The sequence below is a fragment of the Macrotis lagotis genome, chromosome X, assembly GCF_037893015.1.
Source record: "Macrotis lagotis isolate mMagLag1 chromosome X, bilby.v1.9.chrom.fasta, whole genome shotgun sequence".
Taxonomy (NCBI): Eukaryota; Metazoa; Chordata; class Mammalia; order Peramelemorphia; family Peramelidae; genus Macrotis; species Macrotis lagotis.
Genome location: NC_133666.1, coordinates 11,660,874 through 11,688,268, shown reverse-complemented (window position 1 = coordinate 11,688,268; position 27,395 = coordinate 11,660,874). Strand labels below are relative to the sequence as shown.

At 42.8% G+C, this 27,395-nt stretch overlaps 2 protein-coding genes across 6 annotated transcripts in view; both read right to left on the bottom strand.

Moving 5' to 3' along the window:
• The window catches only part of MORC4 (MORC family CW-type zinc finger 4), a 40,544-nt gene extending 34,975 nt beyond the window's left edge, over positions 1–5,569 (bottom strand). For 4 of the 5 annotated variants that reach the window (XM_074207953.1, XM_074207951.1, XM_074207956.1 and 1 more), the window contains exons 1-2: positions 5,453–5,569; positions 2,247–2,371 (exon numbers count right to left, since the gene is read on the bottom strand). The gene's annotated coding sequence lies outside the window, so the exon portion shown is untranslated. Of the gene's footprint in view, positions 1–2,246; positions 2,372–5,377; positions 5,399–5,452 lie in introns of those variants that run through there. The other variant, XM_074207952.1, reaches the window with a different exon arrangement.
• Positions 5,570–7,173: 1,604 nt separating this feature from the next.
• Positions 7,174–27,395, bottom strand: part of RBM41 (RNA binding motif protein 41) — a 39,192-nt gene continuing 18,970 nt past the window's right edge. The window contains exons 5-7 of the mRNA XM_074208453.1: positions 23,435–23,844; positions 16,218–16,365; positions 7,174–9,478 (exon numbers count right to left, since the gene is read on the bottom strand). Of these exons, the coding sequence (XP_074064554.1) occupies positions 9,312–9,478; positions 16,218–16,365; positions 23,435–23,844 (725 nt within the window). The 3' untranslated portion in view covers positions 7,174–9,311. The remainder of the gene's footprint in view (positions 9,479–16,217; positions 16,366–23,434; positions 23,845–27,395) is intronic.

Here is a 27,395-nt window from a genome sequence, read left to right as displayed (position 1 = left end):
CCCTTGCCTTGTGCCTCTTTGTACCCCCAACCTCCCCTCTCACGTCCCACCTCCTCCAGGACAAAAGCTCCTTGCAGGTGGTTTCATTTTTGCCTCTGCATCCCCAAGCCTAGAACAGTATCTGGCACAGAGTCAATCCTAGTGAAACAAGTGACTGAACAAGCTTGGCCCTAGAGAAGAGTGGAGAGAACGCAGCACCTGTGTCTATGCAGAGCTGGGGAACAATGAGTATGGAACTCTACATAGACTATCAAACACAAAGAAATGTATTGGACAGTCTTTTTCCTCTTACTTTGTTATTCTTTGTTATAAGGGTGGCTTCACTGGGATTGGGAAAGGTGGGGCATATATTCAGAAATGAAAGGCATCAATTCAGTTTTTCAAAGTTCCCAAAAAAGCATCGTGGGAGCTAAGGACATGAGACTGTCCATCTTCATCCACTCCTGTCCTGGTCGAGGGAAGGTCCCAGGGAACATTTCTAGTGTCCTAACTAAAGAACAGACCTCCCCAGACCTCCTGAGCTCCCTGGCCTGCTGAAAACAAAACATATTATGAGAAAAAGACCACCAAGAATTTTTTAAAAACTTTTTTTGAAACGCAGAGAGAATGTGTATGTGGATATGCTAGGGGTATGTGAAGGACAAGTGACTCCACGGCCTCTCAAAATGAGCCCCAAGCCCATGTAATAATGAGACACCATGGATTCACATCCGTAACAATAGTAGTAGCTAGTATTTATGAAATACTTCAAGGTTGGTGAAGCATTTACAAATATTATTCATTTCATCCTCAACTAAGGTAAGATGAGGGAGGTGCTATTCTCATCATTCCCATTTTGTAGATGAGGAAAGGGAGGCTGAAGGGCAAAGTACCAGCTAGGAAGTGCTTGAGGCCAAATTGGAACTCAAATTCCCCAGACCACAGATCCAGCACTGGTCACTATGATCTGGGTAGTAATGAGTTCTAGTCTTATTGGTGATTGAGCTTCACTGCTTCTAAGTAGAAGGATAAATAATCGTGCAGCAGCACTGGCTCTGGAATCAGAGGGCTGAGGCTCAAGTCCTACCTCTGTGACCTTGGGCAAGTCCTTTCCCGGGGCCTCAGTTTTCCCCTCTATGAAATGGGGTTGAACTAGATGGTCTCTGAGGGCCCTTCCAGCTCTAGATTCTGGATCCTAGGGGTAACCTTGGACAAATTCCTTTTCCCTGCACCTCAGTTTCTTCCTCTGTAAAATGAGGAGGTGGGCCTGAGAGACCTTCCAGCTCAATCTATGATGTTATGATAAAGGCAGGGATAGAACACAGGGATATGATGCTATGATAAAGCAGGGATAGAACACAAATTTCTAGTGTCAGCTCCAACAATGCCTTGGTTTTTAAGAATTATTTAATTTTTATACCTCAGTTTCTCAGTTATCTTTTAAGCAATCAAAATACCTCCCCTTTAGCTATTCTAGAGGGAGTAATTTGATATTGAGAAAGCATTCTGGAACACTTATTATTCTGAAAGGCTGAATTGGTCTTCTCCTGACCAAGGCCAATCCTTTCCTTTGATTCTAGTTATCTTTGTGCTTATCTTATTCCTCAGCTCAGTTGGGATCTCAGAGAGTTCTCTGCATCTCACTTTTTCTTCCTTTGTAAAATGCGAAGTTGGACCTTTCCAACTTTCAATCTGTACCTCTCCAAGCCTCAGAAGCCAAGTCCTCTATCCCCTGTCCCCCCACCTCCACCCCAACCAAGTGGCAAGAAACAAACTGAAATTACCACAGGTCCTGAGACAAAGAGGAACTAAGCTCCAATCTCAGCTCTGCTACCTATCACCTGTATGATTTTGGACAAGTCATTTAACTTCTCCCAGTCTCAGTTTACTCCTCTGTAAAATGAGAGCATTGGATTAGAGAATCTTCAAGGCCTTTTCAGCCCTAAACTTGTGAAGCTATAACTCTGTATTACCCTGTATGTATTTTGTATTCCCTGAGGGCAAGGATTGTTTCCCCTTTGTCTCTACACCCCCAGGGTCTAGCACATTGCCCATCACTTGTGGAGAGATTGATAATGCTTTATTATTGCTCTGGGTCTAGCATAGTACATTTCGTATCATACTAAGTATTGGTAGAATCAAAAGCTTTCGAAATGGACTCTTGGGAAGGAATACCAAAGCCTAATGAAGAAGGGTGAAACGTGAAAGCTTCAACCAGAATCCATAAACATGCCAAGATATGAGGTAGAAAAGACATGTCTGGTTACCTGAGCATTCGGTACAGGTCCCAAGGTATCATTCCACCACCATTATCAGGAAAGATTCAAGTTCATTCTTGACCTCTTCAACTTCTACACAGAGAAGGCCAACCCCCTGGCATCTGTGGCATTGTCTGCAAAAGATGGGAAACCCTGAGACAAGATACCAGTCTCAGCTGTCCCTTGCTGCACTCCAGATCACTTCTTGGCATCTGTGGAAATCACTGGAAACATGAGGGAAATGGGAGTTGCTAAGAAAGCTGAACCAATGTCTTGTACAGTGAGGACCCGTGCTTCAAGTAAGTGCTTCATAAATGTTTATCAACTGGTTATTTATCTCCTCTTCTGTATTTCTGTCAATTGGTCAGGATTTGCTCCTTCTTCTAAGACAAGGGATTTCCAACCCAAGGCGTGTGTACTTCCAGGGGGATATAGGGAATGATTGGCAAATAATTACATCATGCCACTGACATTAATCAAGTTCTTTGTTTTATATTTTAGTGCACATGCATGGAAAACTCTAGAATTTATTTCTTTCAGTACTGAATAGAAGGTATGGAAAAGTTTATTAAAAAGCAAAAGGGTAAAGTTAGGAAACTTCTGTCCTAAGAGAAAAGAATCAGGGCCAACTCTTATCTCAGCTCCCTGGCCTTGCTTTCCTTCTGCTGTTCTATACTTTGTTCTTGAGTAACCTAGTTTATTCCACCACCCCAAGGATTTTCAAGTCTATTTCATTATCAACAGTCTTCTCACTTTTTCTTTGCAAGGATTTCTTTTTTGACAGCTGAGAGCTACTTGACGCTAACTCAGTAGTGAATCTCTTTACCTTCTTCATCCTGTGTTCTGTCAGCCCATGATTATTCTTTGCCTTAACTTGGGTGTGGCTCATCATTTGCTGGCATAGTTTTGGATCTGGGGCCCATGGAAAGTTGGGAAATGAGTTACTTAAGGACAGATGTGGAGATGGGGGGGGGGTGGCAGTCCAAAGAACCTAAGAAGACTTAATGGACTCTGCGTGTGTGGTCAGGTGACAAGGCAACCCATTTTTGCATTTCTTTTAATCATCACTTAGTCATCAGGTCTGCTTCCTCCCTGAAAAATGCATTCTGGGGTGGGAGTAATCATTTTTTGAAGGCACAAACGTCTTGGGTTTTTTCCCTTGTATTACTGTCCAACTCAGGGGAAAAGGATGCTGATGAGAAAAGGTAAAAGAAATGGGCTTTATATTTCTATATTGTCTATTTTATATTATATAAATCTTGTTTTTGACAAGAAAATGATTATTTCTTCAAGTAAGGCAAAAATCATTGTTAATATTATCATCTCTATTCGTAGCCTAGGAGGTTTGCAATTTATTCTTTTTAAGTCAGAGCTATTTCATTGCCTCTTCCGATCCTAAGAAAGACAGCAACCCAGATTAGAAAAAAAGCACACATCTCTTTTTAGGTCTGGTCCTTGCATTAGTCTGAGGAGTGAGGTCATCTATTCCAAAAACAGGAGGAGTTCTCAGAATACTGGACACGACACACACCATTTGCACTAGTTGTGCAGGTAAGAAAGCCAATCGGAGTTTAAGTTTTTCAAGGATATTTTTAGTCTTCTGTGTATGTTCAGGAACTATCATTACATCTGAGAGGGGTTGCACTGAAATGTTAAGTAGGAAAAAAAGCACAGGTCTAACCATGTTATTTCCCCAACTCTACAAACTCCAGGAGCTCCCTATTCCTTCCAGGATCAAATACTGGCCCCTCTGTTTGGTGACTTGACTCCCTTTGGCCTTGTCTCCAGTCTCATTACACAGTACTCCAGTGGTCCCTAACTTTTGTTGTGACAAATCCATTTCCACAATAACAGAAAAATGTGTGGTGCATGCCTGGGGTAGGGGTGTCAGTATTTGCAACACAAATAAGCAATTACTGCTCCAGGAGCCATTTAAAGGATATCTAGTAAGAAGCCCTGAGGAGAATCATTTGGACTCGTGGAACTACTCTGTGGCTCCCTCCAGATACTCTAGGGTCTGGTCGAAAATAGCCTTGCTATTCCTCACGTGGCATTTCATTTCCTAGATGTGTGCTATTGCCCAGGCAGTCTTCCGTGACTGGAGAGCTGTCTCCCCTTACTTCCCCCTTACTCTGAACTCCCTATGAATCTCCCTACCTTCTCTTTCATTCTCAGCCCCAGGGCCAGCTGCCAAGGTAGTGGTCCTCACATTCGTTACATGCTTAAAAATGACTGAGGATCCTCCCTCTAAGAGCGTTTGTTTCTGGGGGTCAGATCCCTTGGCATTGCAAGGTTGTGCTGAAATTTACTGTGCCCGCCTGTACCCCAGGAATGTCGGGGAGGATCCGCAGGGATCCTTTGGGGGAAGTGTTTCCTCATGTCCCCAGTGGCTAGGGCTGCCCTCTGCCTGCCTCTCTACCATCACCTCGCGTTTAACTTGGCATAGTCTACGCAGCACTCTTGCCTTTCACCTGAAAATGCTCTTTGCTGTGTTGGCTGTGTGGAAGCTAAGACGGCCGTTTGGGGCCGAAAGTCTTGCCCGGGGGCCCCTTAATCTCAGCTCGCTCTGTGGTGTTTCGGTTTTTGCAAGGCAAGTGGGGTTAAGGGCCTGCCCCGGGAGAGCTCTGCTCCTGTGGCCTACCGGATCCTGCCCAGAGTTTGCTTGGGCCTAGCTGTCGGCTCGGGACCGAGTTCTTGCAGAGCAAGGCCTGCCTGTTGCGTGTTGCGCCTCGGAGCTTAGGCCAGGGCCTGCTCCCCCGCCGCCCCTGGCCAGGTCCCCGCTTGCCGGCCCCCAGAACACAAACTTCGGGGTGGCCGCGGCTCTTTTCGCCCTCGGGCGTTGTGTCCCGGGCCCGGCTGGGGGGGGGGCGGAGCTGGCCTCCCGGGCCCGGCTGGGGGGGGGGGGGGCGGAGCCGGCCTCCCGGGCCCGGCTGGGGGCGGGGGGGAGCCGGGGCCAGGCGGAGGGAGGCTGCCCGGGCCCGGCCTCCCCGGCCCGCGCCCCGCAGGTTCACCTGGCAGGCCGGGCCTGCCCCCGCCGCGGAGGGCCCTGCCCTGCGCCGGCCCCTCCCCCGCGCCAGGCTCCGGCCGCCGGCGCTCCGCCCGTCCCGTGCCCCAGTGCCCGGCCGCCCCCCCTCACCTACCTGGCAGCTCGGCAGGGGCCCCCAAGGGGGCCACGTGGGGCCGAGGGCGGCGCTGCCCGGGGCCCCGGGACTCACCTGTGCCCTGGAGGCGGCCCGAGCCCACCTGCCGCCCTGCCCGCCGGCCCGGGCGCGCCTCTGGCTGGCCTCCGGCTCCCTCCGCTCTTTCTCTCTCTCCCTTCCTCCCTCCCGCGCTCAGGGGCAAGGCCAAGGCCGCGGGGGCGGGGCCGGGGCGGGGCCTCGCCTGCCCTCCTGCCGCCGCCCCGCCGGGGAAGCCCGGGGGGCGGAGCTGGGCCAGCCGGCCTGGGGGCCCGCGGCCCAGTGCGGGCCGGGGCGGAGGGAGGAGCCAGCTCCCGGGAAGCCTCCAGAGGCCGCCTCTCCGGGCCTCAGTTTCTCACCCGGGAGTGGGGCGGCGGACGACGATGGACAGAGCGCCCCCCCCAGGGGCCACGTGGCGTTCGCGGGTCAGGGTGTCCGATCCCCCACGCCCCGACTGCAGAACGCGGGCAAGGGCCTGCAGCGGGACCCCACGGGGCGAGCCGTGCCCAAACCCCTTCCACACGCGGCCCCTGGGCTGAGCGAACCCCCCCCCAGCTCCCTCACGGGTGTAGACTTGTCCAGTGCAACCAGCCCCGTGTTCTGAGGGAAGGCCACGGGTGTTCTGGGCCAGAAGAGCCGCCTCGAGGAGTCGGGCGACCCCACAACGTCCAAGGTCTCCTGTTGGCTCCGTTCCTCCTCTGGCGTGCCATTTGGAACTGGGCTTCAAGCATGGCAAAGGCCCAACAACACGTAGTGCCAGCAGCCCCTGAAAGGGGAAGCCCCTCCAGCATCCTCTCCTCCCTCCCACTCGTCTAGCCTTCCCCAGGACCTCCAGGGAGCAGGCCTTTCCTCCTTAAGATAGCTGAGCAAGAAGCCCCTTCTCCTAGGACCACACTCTAGCCCAGTGATTGCATGAGCAGAGGGAACTTCTCTCTTCCAAAGCGGCCCTTTTGGCACTTACAGCCCCCAGCTGGGGTTCTTAACCTCTTTTTGCATACCAGACCCCTGCTCAGAATCCCCTTTGGAAATACACCAAACACTCAGGATCACGAAGGACCCCAATTAGATGGAAACAAACTCATCCACATATTCAATACATGCAACGCCCCTAGCCTTGAACACACTCACCCACACATGATGTCACAAGTACAACTGTCATTCCAGCTCCCTGGCTGGATACTTCTCACATCCTCCATGACAAATACTGAAGAGTTTTTCAAAGACGTGGTTTTTAAACTAATCTGCTTTGAATCTCATTCCACGTCCCCTCTTAAATTAAGCCAAAATCTGCTTTTCTTCCATTTCCATTCATCAGTCCTGCTGTCTAGGGTCAAGGAAAAGAAGTCTCCCATCTCTTCCTTCAAATATGCAGCTAGAATACCTCTTCCTAGAGCCTTTTCTTCTCCGGGCATTCTGACTTTCTTCAATTCAGCCAAATACAAATGTGACCCAAGTCCTCTCAGTCTTCATCGTCCATTGGCCTCCCCCTAGTGCGTTCCTGTACTTCCCAAAGGGCAGTCCCCACAACTGGATGTGGTCTCACCAGACCATAATACAAAAGCATGTTCATTTTCCCCCATGGTGTACACTACATTTCCCTCAGACAATGCTCACATTTTGGGTGGCCAGGTCACAAACATCACACTGAACTGGTGGCTCACTAAAACATCAAGATCAGTTTTTTTTTCTTTTTAAATGCTTTATTGAAACTTTTTTAACATCACATCATTGTCACTTCTCAATGACTCCCCCCCCCCCAACTTATGCCCCCCAATGGAACTTTCCCTAGTAACAAAGAAGTACAATCAGGCAAAACAAATCAACGTATTGGCCAGATCTGCAAATGTATACCTCAGTTCACATCTAGAGGTCACTATCTCCCTGCCAACGAGGTTGGAGATGAGCTTCACTGTCAGGCCTCTGGAGGCATCAATGGTCACTCACTCAACTAATCCGTCCAAGAACTTTTACACAGAACTCCTGTCTAATAATCACATCTCCTTAAACCTGTCAGAGAACAGAAGCCCAACAAAGCTAACCACCTCTTGCTCGATGTGATGGGGCCCTGCTGTCAGACCCATGTAATCATTTAAACCATATTTGTGTTGTAAACTAAGTTTCAAGCATACTGTTTCTCTACAAATCCCTAATTTTCTAATATGTTCTAATATCTGTGACACACAGGACATTGTGACAGTAGAGGAAGGAAGAGAGGACTAACTACATAAGGGCTGCTCTTGGAACAGAAAAATGGGAAAATGCCTTCCTCCAGGAAGGAGCCCCTTACAGATGCTTCCAGGAATAAAGCAACAGCTATCCCTTGCATAACAGTTGGGGAATAGGAAAAAACAAAAATACACACCCCCTAACACCTCTCCATAGATATATAAACACTCATAGACACACATCCACATAATGTACCAAGCCTAATACACAGACAGGTATCTGCCCACGCCACAGTACAGTTGTGTTGGTACATCACAAAATAGTATACACATAACCATGATTGGATGAATCTTATCTGTGCCCATCATTTGTGAAAACTTTCTTTGTTTCTCAAATTCTCATGGCCACAGATTCCCTTTTCCCACCTTCCCCAGGGTGTTTTGGATTTTGGCTTCTAACGAGCTGCTCCCAAGACACTGAGAGAGGAAGAAATTAGGGTTGGCTTGGGGGAGCAGGATATAGTGGGGCATGGGGGACTGTTTGGTCCTGGATGAATAGCTAGATCATCTAGGCAGACAATTGTTCTAAGCGAGAGGATCTCAGGGAAAGATGAGTCAGTCCCACAATAAACTACCAGTGAGAGGACTGTTTGCTACTTGTTCTAGAGCTTTCTGGACGGACCATTGCCACCCATACTACTCTTATCCTTCCCTTAGACCCCAAGAGCTGGTTTGGAATCTGTTTTTGCTTATGGGAAAGCTGATCTTGCCCCACACAAGGGACTAAGGGATAAGATCCGACCATGGATACCAGAACTGCCAGTTCAGGCCCTGGCTGTGGAATGTATCAGGAGCAAAAGTTGACTCTTAACAAAGGAGATGACCTGACTGAATGTAGACTGGAAGACAGCCTGTCCTCTGGAAAGGAGTTATTCTAATTAGGAAATAAGGATGGCAGACAGGAGAGTTGCATCCAGGCCAATGGAAGTCTGCCCTGGGTATCAGTATCTTCATTAAACCCCCTCAAAGCAAGTTTGGCAACTAAAGAGGAAGCCTGGCTGCTGGGCAAAACTGAGGGAGAAAGAAACTTCAGGGTACCAGGGTCCCAAAGAGTAGCTAGGTCATCAAAGGGGAAAAGTTTCCAGGGTGACACTTGAATGGCCTGTTTTATGGAATTCGATCACCCACAAATGTTCATTACCCATCGACTATATACACTAAAGGGGGAGACAGAAACAGAAGACATGGTCCCTGTTGTCAAGGAGCATCTGGTTTAGCTGGGAAGACGAGATATACCAATTAAATCCGATTTGGCACCGGCAGCTTTCCGGCAATCCTAGATGACTGGGGGGGGGGGAGGTGAAGGGATTAGAGGAGGTGGGGACTAACAAGACTGATGCCCTTCCCTTGTAGTTAATAGGAGACAGGCTGGGAAGTCGTGTCAGCCTCGGTAAGGTGGTGGGAAATATATGGAGACCAAATGGAAAGGACTTGATACAATGCTCTTAGGGGGCAGAGGGAGGGCAAACTTTGTTTTCAGGATCTCCTCTATCCTATATGGTCTCTCATTGAGGGAAATGTTTCCAAAAGTTACCCTTAATGAATACTTGAAAAGGACTTTCTTAGGTACTTTCTAATCACTCTCTCCTATGAGATGGTTCTTTATATACAGACCCTAGAAGTGAGTTGCAAATACAAGCAAGAACACAGGAGGACCCTGGTCCATTTCTCTTTTAGCTCCCATCACGTTCTGTCATGCTATCTGTGGCACATGGGATGGGAGAGGCTGCCTGAAGCCTCGACATCTGTGTTTTGTTCTTTCCAAACTCTATCACCAGTGTTTTCCCCAGTAGGTTGTATCCATTCACCAGCAGCAATGCCTGCTGAGCGATCTCCATATCTAAAAGAGAAAATAAAAATGAATTTACTAAGGGTTCCACAACTTGACTCCATGGACTGAACTGGATTGGGGAATTTTATGTTAGGGTTGAATGTCAGGCCTCAAGGCTAGCTGGCCCCTTCTGATAATAAAGTTCACCAGCATCTCATTGTAACTGGAAACTTGAGATCCTCTCTAAGTTTTCTGTCAGTACAAAAGGAGTCAAAGAAAGGCACCAGAGCAAAAGATGGGCCCATCATGTGGTGAAAGAAAAAGCGAACAGCCCGTGTATTCCATTAACATCTTCGCAATGTCAAGAGAAATTGAGAAAGGTTCCCAGCACACAGTGGATGGACCTCTTGCGATGAACTTCTGGGAAGGCATGGACAGGGTTGCAATCTGTATTGTTGGAGGGAATATCCACATTGATGAAATCACAGATGCATTTGAGCATACAAAAGAAAAACAAACAGATGTGGACACTTCACTATAGGATAAATCTAAGAACTAATTCTATACAGAAATCAGTTACCAAAGAAATTGCAATAAAACCAAAACAATGTGTCCAACACACCATCTGCATTTCCTAAAGGAGTGTTCCTCAAACCAAAGGCGGCTTGAAGGGATGACAGAGACTTTGGAAGCTGGAAATTTCATCAACCATCACAACTACCTATCTAGCTTCTTAATTATCTTCCATAAATACCATGCTTTTTGTGTGTTCCCTTCTTTGTCAGCTAACCCAAACTTTAGAACCATGGACTTTCATCAGTTTATGATAAAACAAAATCAGCAAAATGAAAGACAAATCAATACATCAAACACTTATTAAGCTAGGCACTAGGGATGCAGAGGCCAAAAAACCCCACATAATCCCTGCCCTCCAGGAGCTTACATTCTATCCAGAGAAACACCATGTAGTATGTATCTAAGTGTATGCTAAATATATAACAAGGTCCTGGGGAAGAGTGAAGAGGCCCCAGTATTGAGGGAGATGAAGAAAGGCCTCCTGAAGGAAGTGGTGTTTAGGTTGAGCTTGGAAGGACACCAGAAATTCCAAGAAGCATAGGCTATATAAGAAGGCTGAAAAGGTTTATTAAAGCCAGATTATGAAAAGCTTTCCATACTGACAAAGGACTTTGCATCTGATCCTAGAGGTGAGAGTGCCACTGAAGCTTATGGAGCAGGGCAGGAACATGGCCAGGAAGATCACTCTGACAGCTGGGTGGAAGTGGAATGAAGAGAACAGAGACCTGAGAAAGGAAGGTCAATTAGTTAGCGCTCGCAAATGGTCCAGGCAAGAGTAATAAGGGTCTGGACTAGGGTTGTGGCATTATGAGCAGAAAGAAAGGAAAAGCTAAGAGAGATATCATAAAGGTAGAATCAGCAGCACTTTGCAATCAACTGAAGTGAGTGAGAAGTCAAGGTTGAAAGGGAGTGAGAAGCTACACATCTTGGTGAATGGGAGATAATTGTGTTCTTGACATAAATAGCAAAGTTCAAAAGAGGGCTGAGTTTTGTAGAAAAGATAATGAGTTCTATGTTAGACATGTTGAATTTGAGGTGTCTACAGGTGTCTACAGGACTCACAGTTCAAAGTGTCCAAAAGATCCAATCAGCTGGATCTAAGAGTCATCTCCATAGAGATGATCATTAAATCCATGGAAGTCAATGAGCCACCAAGAGAGAAAACGTCAGAGAAGAGGATATACTGACTAAACCCACTTAGGGGATAGGATATGGATGATGACCAAGCAAATGAGCCTGAGAAAGAATGAGCAGATGAGTAGAAGATAAAATGAGAACGGCTTCATAAAACCTACAGAAGAGAAAGTATATCTAAGAGGAGACAGTAATCGAAAGTATCAAATGCTGCTGAGCTCTGGGCTAAGAAGGATAAGGGTTGAAAAAAGACCATCAGCTTTTGCAATTACGAGATCACTAGCAAATTTAAAAAGAGGCATTTCTGTTAAGTGGTAAGACTGGAAACTAGAGTGTAAGGGGTTAAAGTATATGAGAGGACAGAGAATGAAGGAATTGGTAGGCTCAAATGATGCTTCACTATTTATAGATAATGAAGAAGGAATCAGACAGGAATCACTTCGGGGATACAGAGAGAGAGAGAGAGAGAGAGAGAGAGAGAGAGAGAGAGAGAGAGAGAGAGAGAGAGAGAGAGAGAGAGAGAGAGAACCTGTACGTAAGGAAGGGAGGGAGGGAAGAGGAGGAGAGCACAAAAAGAGAAGTAAAAGAAGGATCAAAATAAACTTTGCTGCATGCTTCTAAAAACCTTCTAAAGTGATGATTCATGTCTTAGTGGAAGAATCAAGAACTCAGAACTGAATGACATTAGGAAAAAACTATTCAGGGGCAGCAAGGTGATACAGTAGATAAAGCACAGGTCCTCGAGTCAGGAGGACCCAACTTCAAATCCAGCTGTAGACACTTAAAAATTACCTAGCTATGTGACCTTGGGCAAGTCACTTAACCCCATTGCCTTGCAACAAACCAAAAGGGAAAAGAAAAAGAAAAAGAAAAAAAGAAACTATTCAACAAGAAATAAATAGAACAGATAATGAAAAGACAATAGGAACACAGATTTAGAGCTGTAAAGGATCTTGGAAGTCATCTAACCCTTTGAGTTGATAAATGAGGAAACTGAGGTCAAGAGAGGTAAGGGACTTAGATATTAATAAAACCATGAGTTGTTTTTTTAAGACCAAAAAAAGCCTCAAAAATAAAACAAAAGGGGCGGCTAGGTGGCACAGTGGATAGAGCACTGGCCCTGGAGTCAGGAGTACCTGAGTTCAAATCCAGCCTCAGACACTTAATAATTACCTAGCTGTGTGGCCTTGGGCAAGCCACTTAACCCCATTGCCTTGCAAAAACTAAAAAAAAACTAAACTAAACTAAAATAAAACAAAACAAAAACTGACAAACCATTAACAAACAATCACAAAAGGAGAGAGAAAACACAAGTCACCAAAATTTGTGCAGTTACTACTAAGAGAGAACTTTAAAGAAATGGAGATCATTTGCAAAATTAGAAATCATCAATACTTACACATCAGAAAATTTATAACTTAAAAAGACCAATGTCAAAAGAAGCAATGTGAATTACTCAACAGAAAGGCATCTGATCCAGGAGGGTTCTTAGGTGAACCTTCAAAAAAGTGAATAATCTCTTTATTACATAGACTACTCCTAAATATAGAGAAAATGGAAGATGACCCAATTCCTTCTGAGTTGAATATGGTACTGATTTGAAAACAAAAACAAAAAAGAATATTAAAGACCAATTTCCCTAATGAGCAGAGATACCAAAAAACTATCTGTAACATTAGCAAGCATCATGTAGTAAAATATTACAAATGATTCATTGTGACAGAGCAGGGTTCATTCCAGATAAGCAAGGCTGGTCTAAAACCAAATAGATGCTGGGTGTGCTGTCAAGAGCATTCACAAAACAGAAAGAGATCTAGAAAAAGGCTGCCCACAAACAGGGTGAACCCCTCTCTGGTGTAGTTATAGGAAAATATGGACAAGAGTCACCCAGGATGAGAAGGTCTAAGTGACTAGCAACCTACATCAACACAGGGAACAATCACACTGACGACATCACAAATCATCCACTGAAGAAGAGATCAAATACATTCAAAAATAATTTTTAAAAAACCAAGATCTGATCACCAGATGCCAAAAAGCTTTGAGAATATCTCATTCATTTTTTAGAAGTAAAAACAAATACAAAACAACAGTATTCACTTTTACTATTTCTATTTGGTACAGTATTAGAAATGATAGCAATTGTAGTACCATGGGAAAAGATATTGGGGATTAATGATGCAATGAAGAAATCAAGGCAAATGACATGATAATATATATATATATAGAAAAACCATTCATTCAAACAAAAATAATTAATTGAACCAATAAAGAGTTTCCCAAGTTAATCGGATATAAGACAAATCCACAAATTTGTATCCTTATATACTAAAATTAGAAATCAAGAAAATATCATTAAAAAATCCAATTATGGGGCGGCTAGGTGGCGCAGTGGATAGAGCACCGGCCCTGGAGTCAGGAGTACCTGAGTTCAAATCCGGCCTCAGACACTTAATAATAATTACCTAGCTGTATGGCATTGGGCAAGCCACTTAACCCCATTTGCATTGCAAAAACCTAAAAAAAAACGGGGGGGGGGATCCAATTTACAACAAAAATTAAGGACTGGAGAATTAACGAATCTAAACATACACATGACCTTTAACAAGGCAATGAGAAGACTTTTCTGAAAAACAAAGGAAAACTTAAATGGAGGGATGATCCATGTTAACAGATGGATCCGATTAATTTAGTAAAAATGTCAATATATTACCTAAATTATTTTGTAAATTTAATGTAATAACAATGAAGATACCAAAAATTTAGAAGATATCAAAAAGAATTAGATAAATAACAAATGAATAAAATATCAAGGGGCACTCTGGAAAAATATACATGCTGAAGGAGAGACTTGTTCTTCCAGAATTTAAAACATTATAAAGTAGTCATCATCAAAACCATCCAAAAATGGGCAAAAAAATAGATCAATGGAACAGAATGTAGATTGGAGATATTAAACAAAATATGTACAAAAATTAGTGCTTGATACATATATACAAAATAAGCATTTGGACAAGATTCATTATTCAATGTATTTAGGGGAAAATGGTCAGAAACCGCTATATATCTATTCTGGAAAACAGTGAAATTTTTTGAGAAAAGCGATTACACTGTTTATATCACCCTGTGATCCAAGAGCCATTATTAGCCTATTTCTCAAGGAGGACAAGGAAAGAGGGGGAAGTTTCATATATACTAAAATATCTCTTTTTTGTGATAGCAAAAATCTGGAAATAAAGTGGGTGTCAATTGTTTGGGAAATGACTAAACAAATTATGACATATAAATATAATGGAATATTACTGAATAATTAGAAATGATATATACAAGGAATTCAGAGAAAGTACAATGGAATTTACATGAATTGATACAATGTAAAGGCAACATAACTAAGGGCAATATATATATATATAATGATCATAATAATATAAAGGAAAACAACATTAATGGATTAATGCAATGACTAACCTTGATTCCGGATGAACCATATTTCCCTCTTCTCTACTAGAGAAGTGGTAGACAATGGGGACAGAAAGCTGTATGTACTGTCAGTCAACATAGGAGCTATTTATTACAAGTGACAGTGATGTATAAAATAAGAAAATTATATCCACACCTTACACTATAAAACTGAATTACAGCCACTTAAAGCTAGAAAAAGATAGAAGAAAAGCAAGGAGTATATTGACCTATATTTGATGGGGAAGCAAATTTTTATTACTAAATAGAGGAAATTTTTTGGAACTATGTAGATGCAACTGACTGTAAAACATTTCTACAAAACAAAAAATATGGTAAATATGGGGAGGGGGGCAAGGGGAAGGTACTACTGGACCTGTGATTTCATTAGATATAGGAACTTCCAGGTGAGTAAAGTTCCTCTACCAAAGCAAGGCAGCACATGATTATGGACAAATCTAAGAGCTGCCTGGGGCATTTATACAGAAAGATAAAGTAAACCTCTAAAACTGATTAAGAACTAATAAAAATAATCAAGAGCAAAACTTAATCCTCGGTGAATGAATAATTGAAAGATGATGAACTGATTTCACATGTATAATCTATATCATATTGCTTGTCTTCTCACTGAGTAGGGTAGGGGTTGGAGGAAGGGAATTTAGAAATCAAAAAAAAAAATTTTAACGAGCGTTAAAAATAAATAAGTTGGGGCTGCTAAGGTGGCGAAGTGGATAGAGGACCGGTCCTGGAGTTGGGAGGATCTGAGTTTAAATTCAGCCTCAGCCACTTCATAATGGCCTAGCTGTGTGACCTTAGGCAAGTCACGTAACCTCATTGCCTTAAATAAATAAAAAAGTTAAAAAATTGAATCAAAACAAAACAAAAACAATACAATTTACAATTGGTGAAACATTATTTTGGGGGAAAAAACACTTGAAAGTTAAAGAATTTTAAGGTATTACTTCATACTCATCAAAATGGCAAAAAGTTCAAAAGAACCAGTGTTAGTACTGGCAGGGACATAGAGAAACAAAATCCACTTGTGTCTAGCTGGTGGTTTTGCCAAATGGCAAGATCTTTTGGAGAGCAATCTGGTGGTAATTGTGAAAGTTACTAAAATAATCATACTTCTTTACACATATCAAGAATATACTTGAACTATATTCTTTTAGTAAAAAAATAAAAAAAAACCCAAACCTCTATGTTCCAAGATTTTGTAGTAGCATTGTTATTGCCAAAAATTGGGTCTAATCAAAATGTTAAACAGTGGGGGAATAACTGCATAAACTATTCAAAGAGATCTGAGGAGAGTTAGGAAGTAAATGAAGGGAAGAAAGAAGTACCAAAGTAGGCATAGGCTGAGGGAAAATCTAAAAGAAAATGTGGGAGTGAATGGACAAAAAGAGAAGGTATAGGACACTCAAGAGGGGATAATGGTTGTTAATGGTTGTGGACAATTTATATGTTGAAATTCAAGTACTCAAATGTAAATATTTGTAAGATCTCTATGATGGATTTCAAGTAAATTGTTCATTCTGTCTTAGAAGAGGTAGGGAGCTTTCAGTAAAAAAATTAAGTTAAAAATTAAAAAACTATAATTTAGTGGTTATCTTACTAATAACTGAGTGAAGCTACTTACTGGGGAAGGTGATGAAGGCCTGGCCCTTCATTCGGCCAGTCAACACTCGGAATTGAATCGGGGGTCCTTTTTTCTCCTGGAACCGGGCAAACAAGGAGACAAGTTCCTTCTCAGTCACCCGAGGACTGAGGTTCTTCAAATACAGTACCTAAATCAAATTCAGGTTCAATAGGAATATTACATGAAGGAAGTACAAGGTAATTTAGTCATTATAGTTAGCACTAGCCAGACTTTCTTAGTGTTCTAGGCTCAACTTTATGTGAAGAGCCTAATGGAAAAGGGAGCAGCAGCTTCAAAGGACTTAAAAAGGTGAGAAATCAAGACTGTTTCTTCTGCATTCTTTCTTGGGGGTAGCTGGAGATAGTCACATAACATGATAGGTCATAAAGGGACAGCTGATGGTAAAATATGCCTCCCATCTCTTGGCAGAGGTGGTGAACTACAGGCACACATTTCCAAACATGACCAATGTGCTGATTTGTTTGTTTGACTGGACTTGTTACAAGAGATGGTTCTGCTGGGAAGTGATATTTTTAAAAGATGTTAGTAAAAAAAGAAGTAAGAAAGTTAAAAAGAAAAAAAAAAAGTTGTCATATAGCCACGTCATTGAGGCCATTACAAACATAGGTTATCTAATCTCAACCGGACCCTCACGGCTCCATTACAATTCTTTTATTTGGTCCCAACTGATGGAATGATTGTTTCTAACCTCCTGTCCTCAAGAATCCTAAAGCACCTCCTTTCCAGGGCTTCTCTTGTCTCCTCTTCTTTTCCACACCAAGGAAATTCCTCATTTTCTCTTCTTTGGCTTTAGCGTCGAAAGAACAGATGGCCCTTGTCCTTAGCAAGCTTAACTCCTCTAGAGTTCTGGATTTCATTCCCTTCCATCTTCTCCTAAAGATGCCTCCTGCACCATGTTCTCTTTCATCTTCAGATTCTCCTTTAGCACTGGTTCTGTCTCTGAGGCTTACCAATCTCCTTGATCCTTATAATGTCATTCCCTCCCACAGTCAAACTGAAAAATGATGGATTATCTATGCTACTGACTTTGCTTCCTCAGTCTTAGAACTGGGCTTCTGATTCCACCATTCTATTGAAACTTCCCTCTCCAAAGGTTACCAAAGATCTCAACTTCTAAATCAAATGGCCACTTCTCAGTCATCTTTTAACTTTCTGTAGCTTCTTACTCTCACATCTTCTTTCTGGATACTCTCCCCCTGTCTTGACTGCTCCTTTTATTGTTGAGTTGTCTTTTCGGTCATTTCCAACTCTATGATCCCATCTGGGTTTTCTTGGCAAAGATAATGGAGTGGCTTGCCATTTCCTTTTCCAACTCATTGGACAGAGAAGGAAACCAAGACAAACAGGGTCACACAACCAGTAAGTGTCTGAAGCCAAATTGGGATTCGTGAAGATTAGTCTTGACTCCAAACACTCTACCCATTTAGCTGCTCCTTTACTGGATTATCTTTTCTCTCCTGTCCCCTTAAGCATGTTTACATCCTGAAACTCTGTCCCCAGACCCTTCTCTCTCCGTTTTCTACATTCTTGGTCATCTCATCACTTCTAAGCAGAGGACTATCTATATATCCAACCCTTACCTCTCTCCTGAACTCTACTTCTATTATTACCACTTGACTGTTAGATATCTCTTTTGAGATGCTTAATAGATATCTCAAACATAACAAGTTCAAAATGCAATTCACTATACTCTATACCTACACCCATTCCTCCTCCAATTTCCCTCATTTTAGTTGAGGGCACCTCAACTCACCACCCTGGAGCCTGATCAGTTGCCAAGTCTTGCTGATTCTTCTTTTACAACATCCCTCATGTCTTCTCTCTTTTCCTTCACACAATCATTACTCTGACACATGCCCTTATCACTCCTCACCTGGATTACTTCAAAACAAGTGCTTTGTTGGTGTCTATGCCTCCAGTTTCTCCCCCCTCCAAAGTATTTTCCACACCACCTGGAAATTTCTATGTCTAAGTCATAGATCTGACCATACCATCCTCCTGCTCTAACGTCTTTAGGTGCTCATTATTACAACCTCTAGGATAAAATATAAGCTGTCATTTTAAAGCCCTCCCCAGTCTGTCTCCCATCATCAATTATAGCCTTATTTCACATTTCCATTTAACTAGCCTCCCAACTTTCCCCAAGATGACTTGCCATTTCCTCTCTCTTGAGTTTTCATAACCCTGCTGTCTCCTATTTCTTCTCCTACCTATCTGACTAACTCTCTCTAGTCTCTCCTTCACAGGATCTCTATATATCTCCCAAACCCCTCACCCTAGGTGTATCCCAGAGTTCAGTCTTACACTTTCTTCTCTCTTCTCTTGGTGATCATATACATCACCTCCCATGTGGTTTAATCATCATCTCTATGCACATGCTACCCAAGCCAAATCAATAAACATTTATTTGTCAGACACTGTGTTAAGCTATGGGGATTTTAAGAAATGGCAAAAACAGGATCTGTCCTCAAGGAGTTCCTAGTCTAATGAAGGGGCTGGGAGGAATACAACAGTCAAACCTCCACATTTAGCTATCATCTTTCTTCTGAGCTCCAGTCTTGTATCATCACTGCCTGTCCAACATCTCCACCTGGCTATTCCAAAGGCAGATCAAACTCAACAGGTCCCAAAAATTCATGATCTTTCTCCTTTAAATCTACCTCTCTCTCTTCTCAATTTCCTGATTTTTAGCTAGGGCATCATTCAGTCACCCAGGTTCACATTCTTGAAGGTCATCCACAGCTCTTTACTCTCTCCCCTTAAATTCCATCATTTGCCATGTCTTTATCTTACCTCCACGTCTTTCATGCCCATCCTTTTTCCTCTACTCTCAAAGTCATCACCCTAATTTAGGCCTGGATGAAGTACTACACTGGCTTTCCTAACTGGTCTCCCTATCTCCAGTCTCTCCCCTCTCTAATTCATGCTCCAAACAGATGCCAAAGTGTTACAGTGGAGTCCCATCATATGCACATCTAACTGGCAAAATCAAAAGGAAAAAATAATCAATTAAACAGCACAACTGATTCCTTTCCCCCATTCCATTCAGTGAGGTTATTCCCCTTCTCCCTTCCCTTCCCCCCACCCCCCAGCCCTAGTGAGCATGAGATAAAATATATGAATCTGCTTTTCCTCCAGTTGGGCCTCAGTTGCTGTGGGGTACTCAAGGGCATGAGAACCATTCTAGAATCTCTTCATCAGACTCAAAGGCTCTTCATTCTGCATGGGTTGGTGCGGATGAAAGAGAAGGCCTACCCCAGCCTTTCTGGTGAACTAGAAGGACCCTGACTGCTGTGCTTCCTTTAACTTTTGAGGTGTTCTCTCTTGTCACAGGAAGAAGACACAGATTCGAGTATCACCACACTTACTCAAAGTGTTTTAAGAGTGTTGTTCCCTAATCCTTACTTTTCCTACCAGCTAACCTGTTTTTGGTTTCTTTTATCTGAGTAAAAGTTCTGGTTATTTCTCTGCGCCTCATCACCAAGTGAGCTAGGTACAGTGAAAATACCTACCCAAAGTAAAACCTTTTCAGGGTAACCATTTGATGATAAGAGATTGCCTTTAGGAAAAAGAGACATAGTCCCTTTGCAGTTTCAACTATTTAAAGTTACTCTATTATACTCTATGGATGACTTGGAGGATTTTGAACTATTATTCTAACAGCAGTTTTTACTCTATACACATCATCTTGAACACCAAGTCCTGTGTAAGATACTACTCCACTGTGCTGCTCCTCAAATATATGTCTGCCCATGTCACTGCCCTCATCAAGAAGTTTCAGTGGCTTTTACCTGTAGGATAAAACACAAGGTCTCCATTTAAGCATGTAAAATGCCTTTAACAACCTGGCTCTGACCCATATTTTTAAACTGATTCTCCATTCCTTCTGCTGGTCATACATGACATACCACTTCCTATCTCCATGCCTTTGCACAGGCTGTCCCTCATACCTGGAATACTTTCTTCCTTTGCACTGGAAACTCAGCTCAGGTACCACCTTCTGCATGAGACCCTTCCTGTAAACCTTTTCCAAATTCCTCTAGAGATTTTTGTATTTGTTCATTTAGGTATATATTGTTTTCACCCAATTCGTCTTTGTATTCCCAGTACCTGATCCAGAGCTCGACACAATGTGGGGGCAGGGTGGTGGATCTCTCTATCCCATGCATGATATATTGTATCTCCCTCAGGAGAGTGGAAGTTCCATGAGGTCAAACAATAAAGGTTTTTGCTGGGCATTCCCAGAGCTCAGTACAATGCTCTGAGCACAGTAGTGCTGAAATGAACTGAAGGGCTTTGGGAAAGTGAAAAATGAATTTCCAGTACCAAAAAGGATTCTCATATAGATGATGGTGACTCTCTATTTTTCCCATAAACAGAAACAATTGAACACATGGCAGAGCCAAGAATTCAGAGGTACGCCCTTCCTGAAGGCGAGTACCGCTCCACACCGTGGCAGGGTGCACTCTTGATTTATAGCAACTAAGTACTTTATATTTATTACCTCATTTGATCCTCACAACAACCCCGGGAGGTGGATGTTATTGCTCCCCCTATTTTACAGAGGAGAAAACTGAGAGGTTGAGTGACTGGATCAGGATCACACACAGCTGCAAACCATCCAAGGCAGGATTCAACCTCTGGCCTTCCTGACTTCAAGGTCAGTGCTCTACACACTAAGCCAGCTCAAAACAAGAATTACTTGTCTGAAACGATTTAAGTGTGATCGGTTCTTAAAAGAAGAATGTAATTCTGTGATTGAATTAAAGCTGTTTTGGGAGGTGAATGAAAGGATCTGAGCTTTCAAGGACTCAGTGCAAAACATCGTAAGTCAAAATCATTCTCTTGGCTTTGGGTTTTGGTTTCTTAGGAAAAAGGAGTGAAATCAAGCTGGACCAATGTTCTTACCTGATTAACTTCTCAGATCTGTCCCAAACAAAGCCTTCATAAGCAAATATTTAAAAAAATGAAATCACTGAAAAGATGGTGTGTTAATAGTCCTCCCCTCCTACATTCCTCCAAAACCCAAGGATTGCCAGACTCACTGAACTGCACATATTAAATGAAACTGAACCCCAAAAAGCACATGCTTCAGGAGCTTGAGTCACCTTTGGGGGGGGGGTTCTACTGAAGTCATGTGACCATTAATGCAAAACTGTTCCATTGGTAGAGATGGGGGCTAGAAGATAATACAATGAAATGAACATGGAGCTGGTTGAATTGACAGAAGCAAAGAGTACTTTACACATTCATGTATGTTCAATGTTAACTTTGAGGGAGATCTCCAAGGCAGTGCCCTAGAAATCAGGGCTGGACCTTGTGCCTTTGAACCATGCCACAGATAAAAATCTAAATTGGCATACTTATCAAATCTGTAGATGACACCAAGCAGGAAAGGCTAGCAAACACTAGGTGACACTCAGGATCCAATAAGGTCTGGAAAGCTAGAACAAAACATGGAGCCAAATAGAAGAAGAGATTTAAGAGGAATAAATGAAAAGTCTTATACTTACATGATTTCAAAAGATCAACTTCACAAGTTACTAAGTGGGGGGAGACCTGTGTAGAAAGCAGGTCTCTTAAAAAAGATCTAAGATTTTTTAGTGAATTCCAAGCTCACCAGGAGACAACTAATGTGGTGATCAAAAGGTTACCTGAAGAGACATACAACTTCCAGGAATAAGGAGGCAATAGTACTTTGCTCTGTCCCAGACTACATTTGGAGGGCACCACATTTTAGAAAGGACGCCAACCGATAAACTGGAATGCATCCAAGAGGAGAGCAACCAGGATGGTCTAAGGCCTTGAATTCACATCATTTGAATGGGGATGTTTATCCTAGAAAGTAGATGACTTAGCAAAAACATGACATCTTTAAGTATCTGAAAAGCATTTTATAGAAAAGGGATTAGTCTTGCTCTGCTTGGCCCCAGAGGACAGAATGAGGAACATTGGGTAGAAGTTGCAAAAGGACAAATTTAGATTCAATGTTAGGAAAAACTTCTACATAATAAGAGCTATTCAAAGGTAGACTGGGCTGTCTTTTGAAGTAGTGAAATCTTTCCCCCACTGGATGTCTTTAATTAAGCAAGGCCTAGATGGCCACCTATAGGATATGTCTTCTAACTTTGAAATTCTGTGAACCTCAGTTTCCTCATCCATAAAATGGCAATAACACTTGTATTATCTACACCTCATTGAATTACTGTGAAGAAAGTCTATACTGAAAGCTCAATACAAATATGGCTTAGTAAAAGTATCCACAACTCAGCCTCTCAGAATTCATACAGCACCTCTTACATGATGTCTTCCCTGATTCCCCACCAGGCACTAATGCTTCCCCACTCCCCAAATACCTTGTATTTATTTTGTGCCTATTCATATGTGCACATATTGTCTCCTACAATAGAAGATAAAATCCTTGGGGACAGGAGATGTTTTGCTTTTGTCTTTGCATTCCCAGGATCTAACAAGGTGCCTTCGACATCAAAGGCTCTAATAAATGCTTGGTAGTTGACTGGCTGATAACCTCATTATTAGGTATTAGCAGCCTAAGTTGCCAGTTACCTTGGATGGTAACAGGCTATTCAAAGAATCAATCCTTCACTATCCTCAGGAAGCCTGGATGAGGTCAAACGGAAAAGATAAGGACCATTGAGCATCACGGGCCAGTGGCCAAGCACCTGAGCAGCAGATGGCTCTACTGTTTACTGACTATGGCCAGAGCCATACCAATGGCCATTAGATGGAGTGGTTTCTAGTAAAAGCAAGTCAAATTCACCTGGCACTTTAAAGTTAACTATCTATCATGTGGTTGCCCTTGTCCCAGGGGATAATTTCTTCAGCTCAGGGATTCTAATGTAGAGTGAGACAGTGATTCTCATCAAGAAGATTACTTTCAAGAATGCCAAGGGAGGCAAAGGGAGGAGAAGAATGGGTGGTGAACAGGCAGCCAGTTGGCTATTCATGGGAATGCACAAGGGGAGAATTCATCCAGGACCAGGAAGGCTAGACTAGGTGATCTCTTAGAGTCCTCTTAGATAGATGAGTCTATGACTCCTCAAGGTGAAGGGCAAACCCAGTTGCCATGATGATCTCGACTCTGCCTTCCCATTACAAGGCCTAATCTATGGTCCTGTTTCAGTAGAGAAAAAAGGAAAGCAGCCTATGCGTGCCAAGCTTGCTTTGGCCTATACCTTGTTCGGCTCTCCAGGACTGTATGAAGCAAACATAGGAATTTTTCGGATATCCTCCTCTGATAGACGATTTCTCTTGATCTCATCTTCTGGGACAAAATCCACTAGATCTGTCATCATCTTGGGCCCAGTAAGACATTGCCAGGACTGAGATTCAAAAGCTTTCACCACATGGAGGCTAGGCCCCTCAGCCTGTGTTCCCTGGTTTCCCTGATCCTGAAGTACTGACAGGTTCTTAGCTGTGACACTAGTGTCCACTAATTCATCTGGGTCCAGTGAGGGGAAAGCAAAGGGTTCACCTCTCATAAGCTGAGCCTCTTCAGGATGTGGTTTGGCCAACAGCTCTTGATAAACAGTGTCCAGATTATTAATAGGGTCCTTCTCAGCCTCTAGTCTCTTATGGGATTCACCTGGATCAAGGCAAAGAGGAAGGAAAGTTATTCAAACCATTAGAACCCATGATAAAACAAACCAATGAGTCCATGCCCTGAGTCTTCCGAGATGTTCTGCCAAGGGGCAGCTCTTTAAAGTCTGTCATAATTGGCACTAGTAGACAATTAGGAAAATTGTTAGGTGCATCATTTTGAAAATGTATTTGGTTATACCAGTATCTTTGTGATATAAAACAAATGCATCAGGTTTAAAGCAAAATTATTCATGGATCTTTCCATATGGTGACCTAGTCTAAATGGGCCTAAAGAGTCAAACTTTGAGAAAATGTCAGGCAATAAAGTTATTTCTGGACTTAACTCCCCAAAGGGAAGACTTTTCTTGTCCGAGACACTGGAGCCAAGTGGCGGGGCAGAGGGCCTCCCGACCCCAGACGATAAACTGCTTTTCATATGACAGCCTGTTGGAAATGGCAGAACACTACCCTCTGCCCACTGACTTTCACTTCCAAATGGCACTCGCCATCCTATCACCCTTTACAAAAAAAGAAGTTAATGGGAAATTGAGGATCTATATAGTATGTCCCCAAAAGTTTTAGTGCAGTTTTAAGCTAGCAAAATTTACAACTGTTCTAAGATTTTTGGGAAACCGCCTTCCTTCTTTTCCCATGTGCATGCACAGATAAACATATATGTGTCACAATGACAACTAACATTTATGGAGTGTTTTAAGGTTGGCAAAGCACTTTTTCTATAATCTCATTTGGCATTTCTTCCTTCCTTCCTTCCTTTCATGATTTGGCCAGGATAGATTTTTCCACTTATTTAGGATTATATAATTGGAAGTATGTATGTTCCTAAAGAAAAATCCTGACCCTGAGATAATAATAGCAATTAGCATTAGCAGTGCAGTCAAAATTCAAAATGTTTAAAGAAATTTTCATTTAATTTTAATTTTAAATATTTGGAAGGCACATGCTTTAAAAGAAGATTATGACTGATGAACTGTGTTGGGAGTAGCATAAAAGATCTAACCAAAGAGATGAATAGATGACCCCAAAAAAGGAGGTGGGCTGGCGTGGAGCAAAAGCTGGGTCCAACAAATGGATAAAGCTGGTTACATGAATATCTACTCTATGTTAGAAAGACATGAGTGTGAGTTGCTTGAGATGAGAAAGTGGAGATGGGTTGCAATCTTGACCAGTAGAAGAAGTACCTACCTTAATTAGACATGGAGTCATTCAAGTATTGAAGAAATGTTTAAAAGAAAAGTGATTATTTTCTCATAAAACAATAGAGGTTTACATACATATGGTACTTTGGGAACCCATTTGATGTCCATAATAACTTTAAGAGTTTTGTAACATGGCTATTCCATCATCCTCCTTTTATAGATGAAGAAACTCAGGCTCTCAGAGAGGCTAAATTACTTGTGCAAGTAGTGGCAAAGCCAAAGTCTGAACCCAAGTTTTCTTTCTCCAAGTCCAGTAAAACAGAACTTTACCTTTAGGTTTTGTCAAAGAGCTTAAAGATAAAAGGGAAATAAGAACCAGCAGCTTGCTATTGGCTAGAACTGCCTCAACTGATATCTCAGGTGCCATGACTGGAGTCATCAAGACTGGGATTTCAAAGTAAAGATCTCCAGCTAATCCAGTGGTTCCACCAATATGACCCTCCATCTCCTGATTCCAGGCCTTTCCTCTGGCTGTCCCTCATGCCTGGAATGCTCTCCTTCCACCACTGACTACTGGCCTCTCTGGCTTCCTTTAAGTTCCAACTAAATTTCTACTTTCTACAGGAAGCTTTCCCCTACCCCTCTTCATTCCAGGGCCCACTTTCTATTAATTATCTCCTATTTTTATCCTGTACATAGCTTGCTTTATACATGGTTGCTTGCGTGTTGTTTCCCCATCAGATTATAAATTCCTTGAGGACAGGGAATGTATTTTGCCTCTTCTTGTAACTCTGAGCCTTAGCACAGTGCCTGACAGTAGTACTGGTTCTTTTTTTTTTATTTTTTTTTCAAGGCAATGGGGGTTAAATAACTTGCCCAAGGTCACACAGCTAGGTAATTATTTAAGTGTCTGAGGGCAGATTTGAACTCAGGTCCTCCTGACTCCAGGGCCGGTGCTCTATCCACTGCGCCACCTAGCCACCCCAGTAGTACTGGTTCTTAATACATGATTACTGATTGATCTGTAGCACAGACATCAGCCTAAAGGAATAGTCAAGGAATAGCTGCTCCATGGTGGCTACACTGTCTAGGTATGTCTCATCTCCTGCCACCTTGGAATATAACTGATGAATTGATGACATACGTGATTCCGGGTCAGTCTCTAGGGACCCAAACATCTAGCCTCAAATCCCTGCCCCAGCTCTCTAGTGGTTTATAAAGAGAACACATGTAGCAACTCTGTCTTCCATTCTCACAAGACTCTGGAAAGCATCAATTGATATTTCCACAGTATAATGACTAGTAAATTTGTCCCTCCTGATCCCCTAATCTCAGTGATTCATAGTGACTGTCTCCTGAGAGGAAACAACAATATCAGCAAAAACCTTCCCAAGTTATCTTTCTCCATATTCCTTTCTTCATCCAGCAAGATACTATAATCCTTTAATCCTTTGGGAAATCCCACTTGAATCATTATAAATGTTCCTTCACCCTTGAGTTCTCTTTTTCACACTTTATTCATTTTGCATTCATGGCAAATCTCCAGAAGATACTGCAAGGAATAATCAATTGAGAGTCAAAAGAAGACCTGAGTTCAAATCTTGCCTTTAACACTAACTAGCTGTTAATCCAAGGAAAGTCACTTAAACTCCATGTACCTCTGTTTTCTCATCAGTCAATTGGGGATACTCACAAAGCTAACATAAGGCACATAAAACATTCTACAAACTGTAAGGCCTCATGTAAGTGTTATTCTCAACAACCTGGCCCTCCCAGTCAGTGCTGTTTGTCCCTTCAATAATGAGCCAGGAGGAGACACCGATGGCCTCACTGCTGTTCCCTGCCACCAATTTCAGACCCTACAATGACTCAGCTACTTCTCTCTCTTCAAGGTCCCATTCAGATCCTTGCTGCTATCATCTATCAGCCTCCAGTTCAGTCTCACTCTTTTTTTCTCTGGGAGTTCATAATTTCTCCAACCCAATCCATGCTGAAGCCTTCAATATAAACATCAGTGTTGAATCAACTCTGTTGGCTTCCAAATTCAGCAACCTACTCAACAATTCCCAGAACTCTACCCCAACAAAGGGAGTCCTACCATCTCTCCTATTTGTGTTACCTGCACGATTTCAAATCCTCAAATTCCTCTCTCCCATCACAATCTCTTGTTCCTCCATCTTTCCCTTGGCCTAAACCTCTACCTCATTCTCACCACCTCATCTAGCTGTTTCTCTCACTGTTTTCCTAGTCCATCACTCCAAATCTGTCCTCATCTTCACTTCAGTTTCTACCTTTGATTCTCCTATCTCCTGATCACCATTCACTCCTTGCCAATCCTTGACCCGGGATCATCCTCTACCATCTGCCTCCTTCACTTATACTCCTAAGTTACTGAATG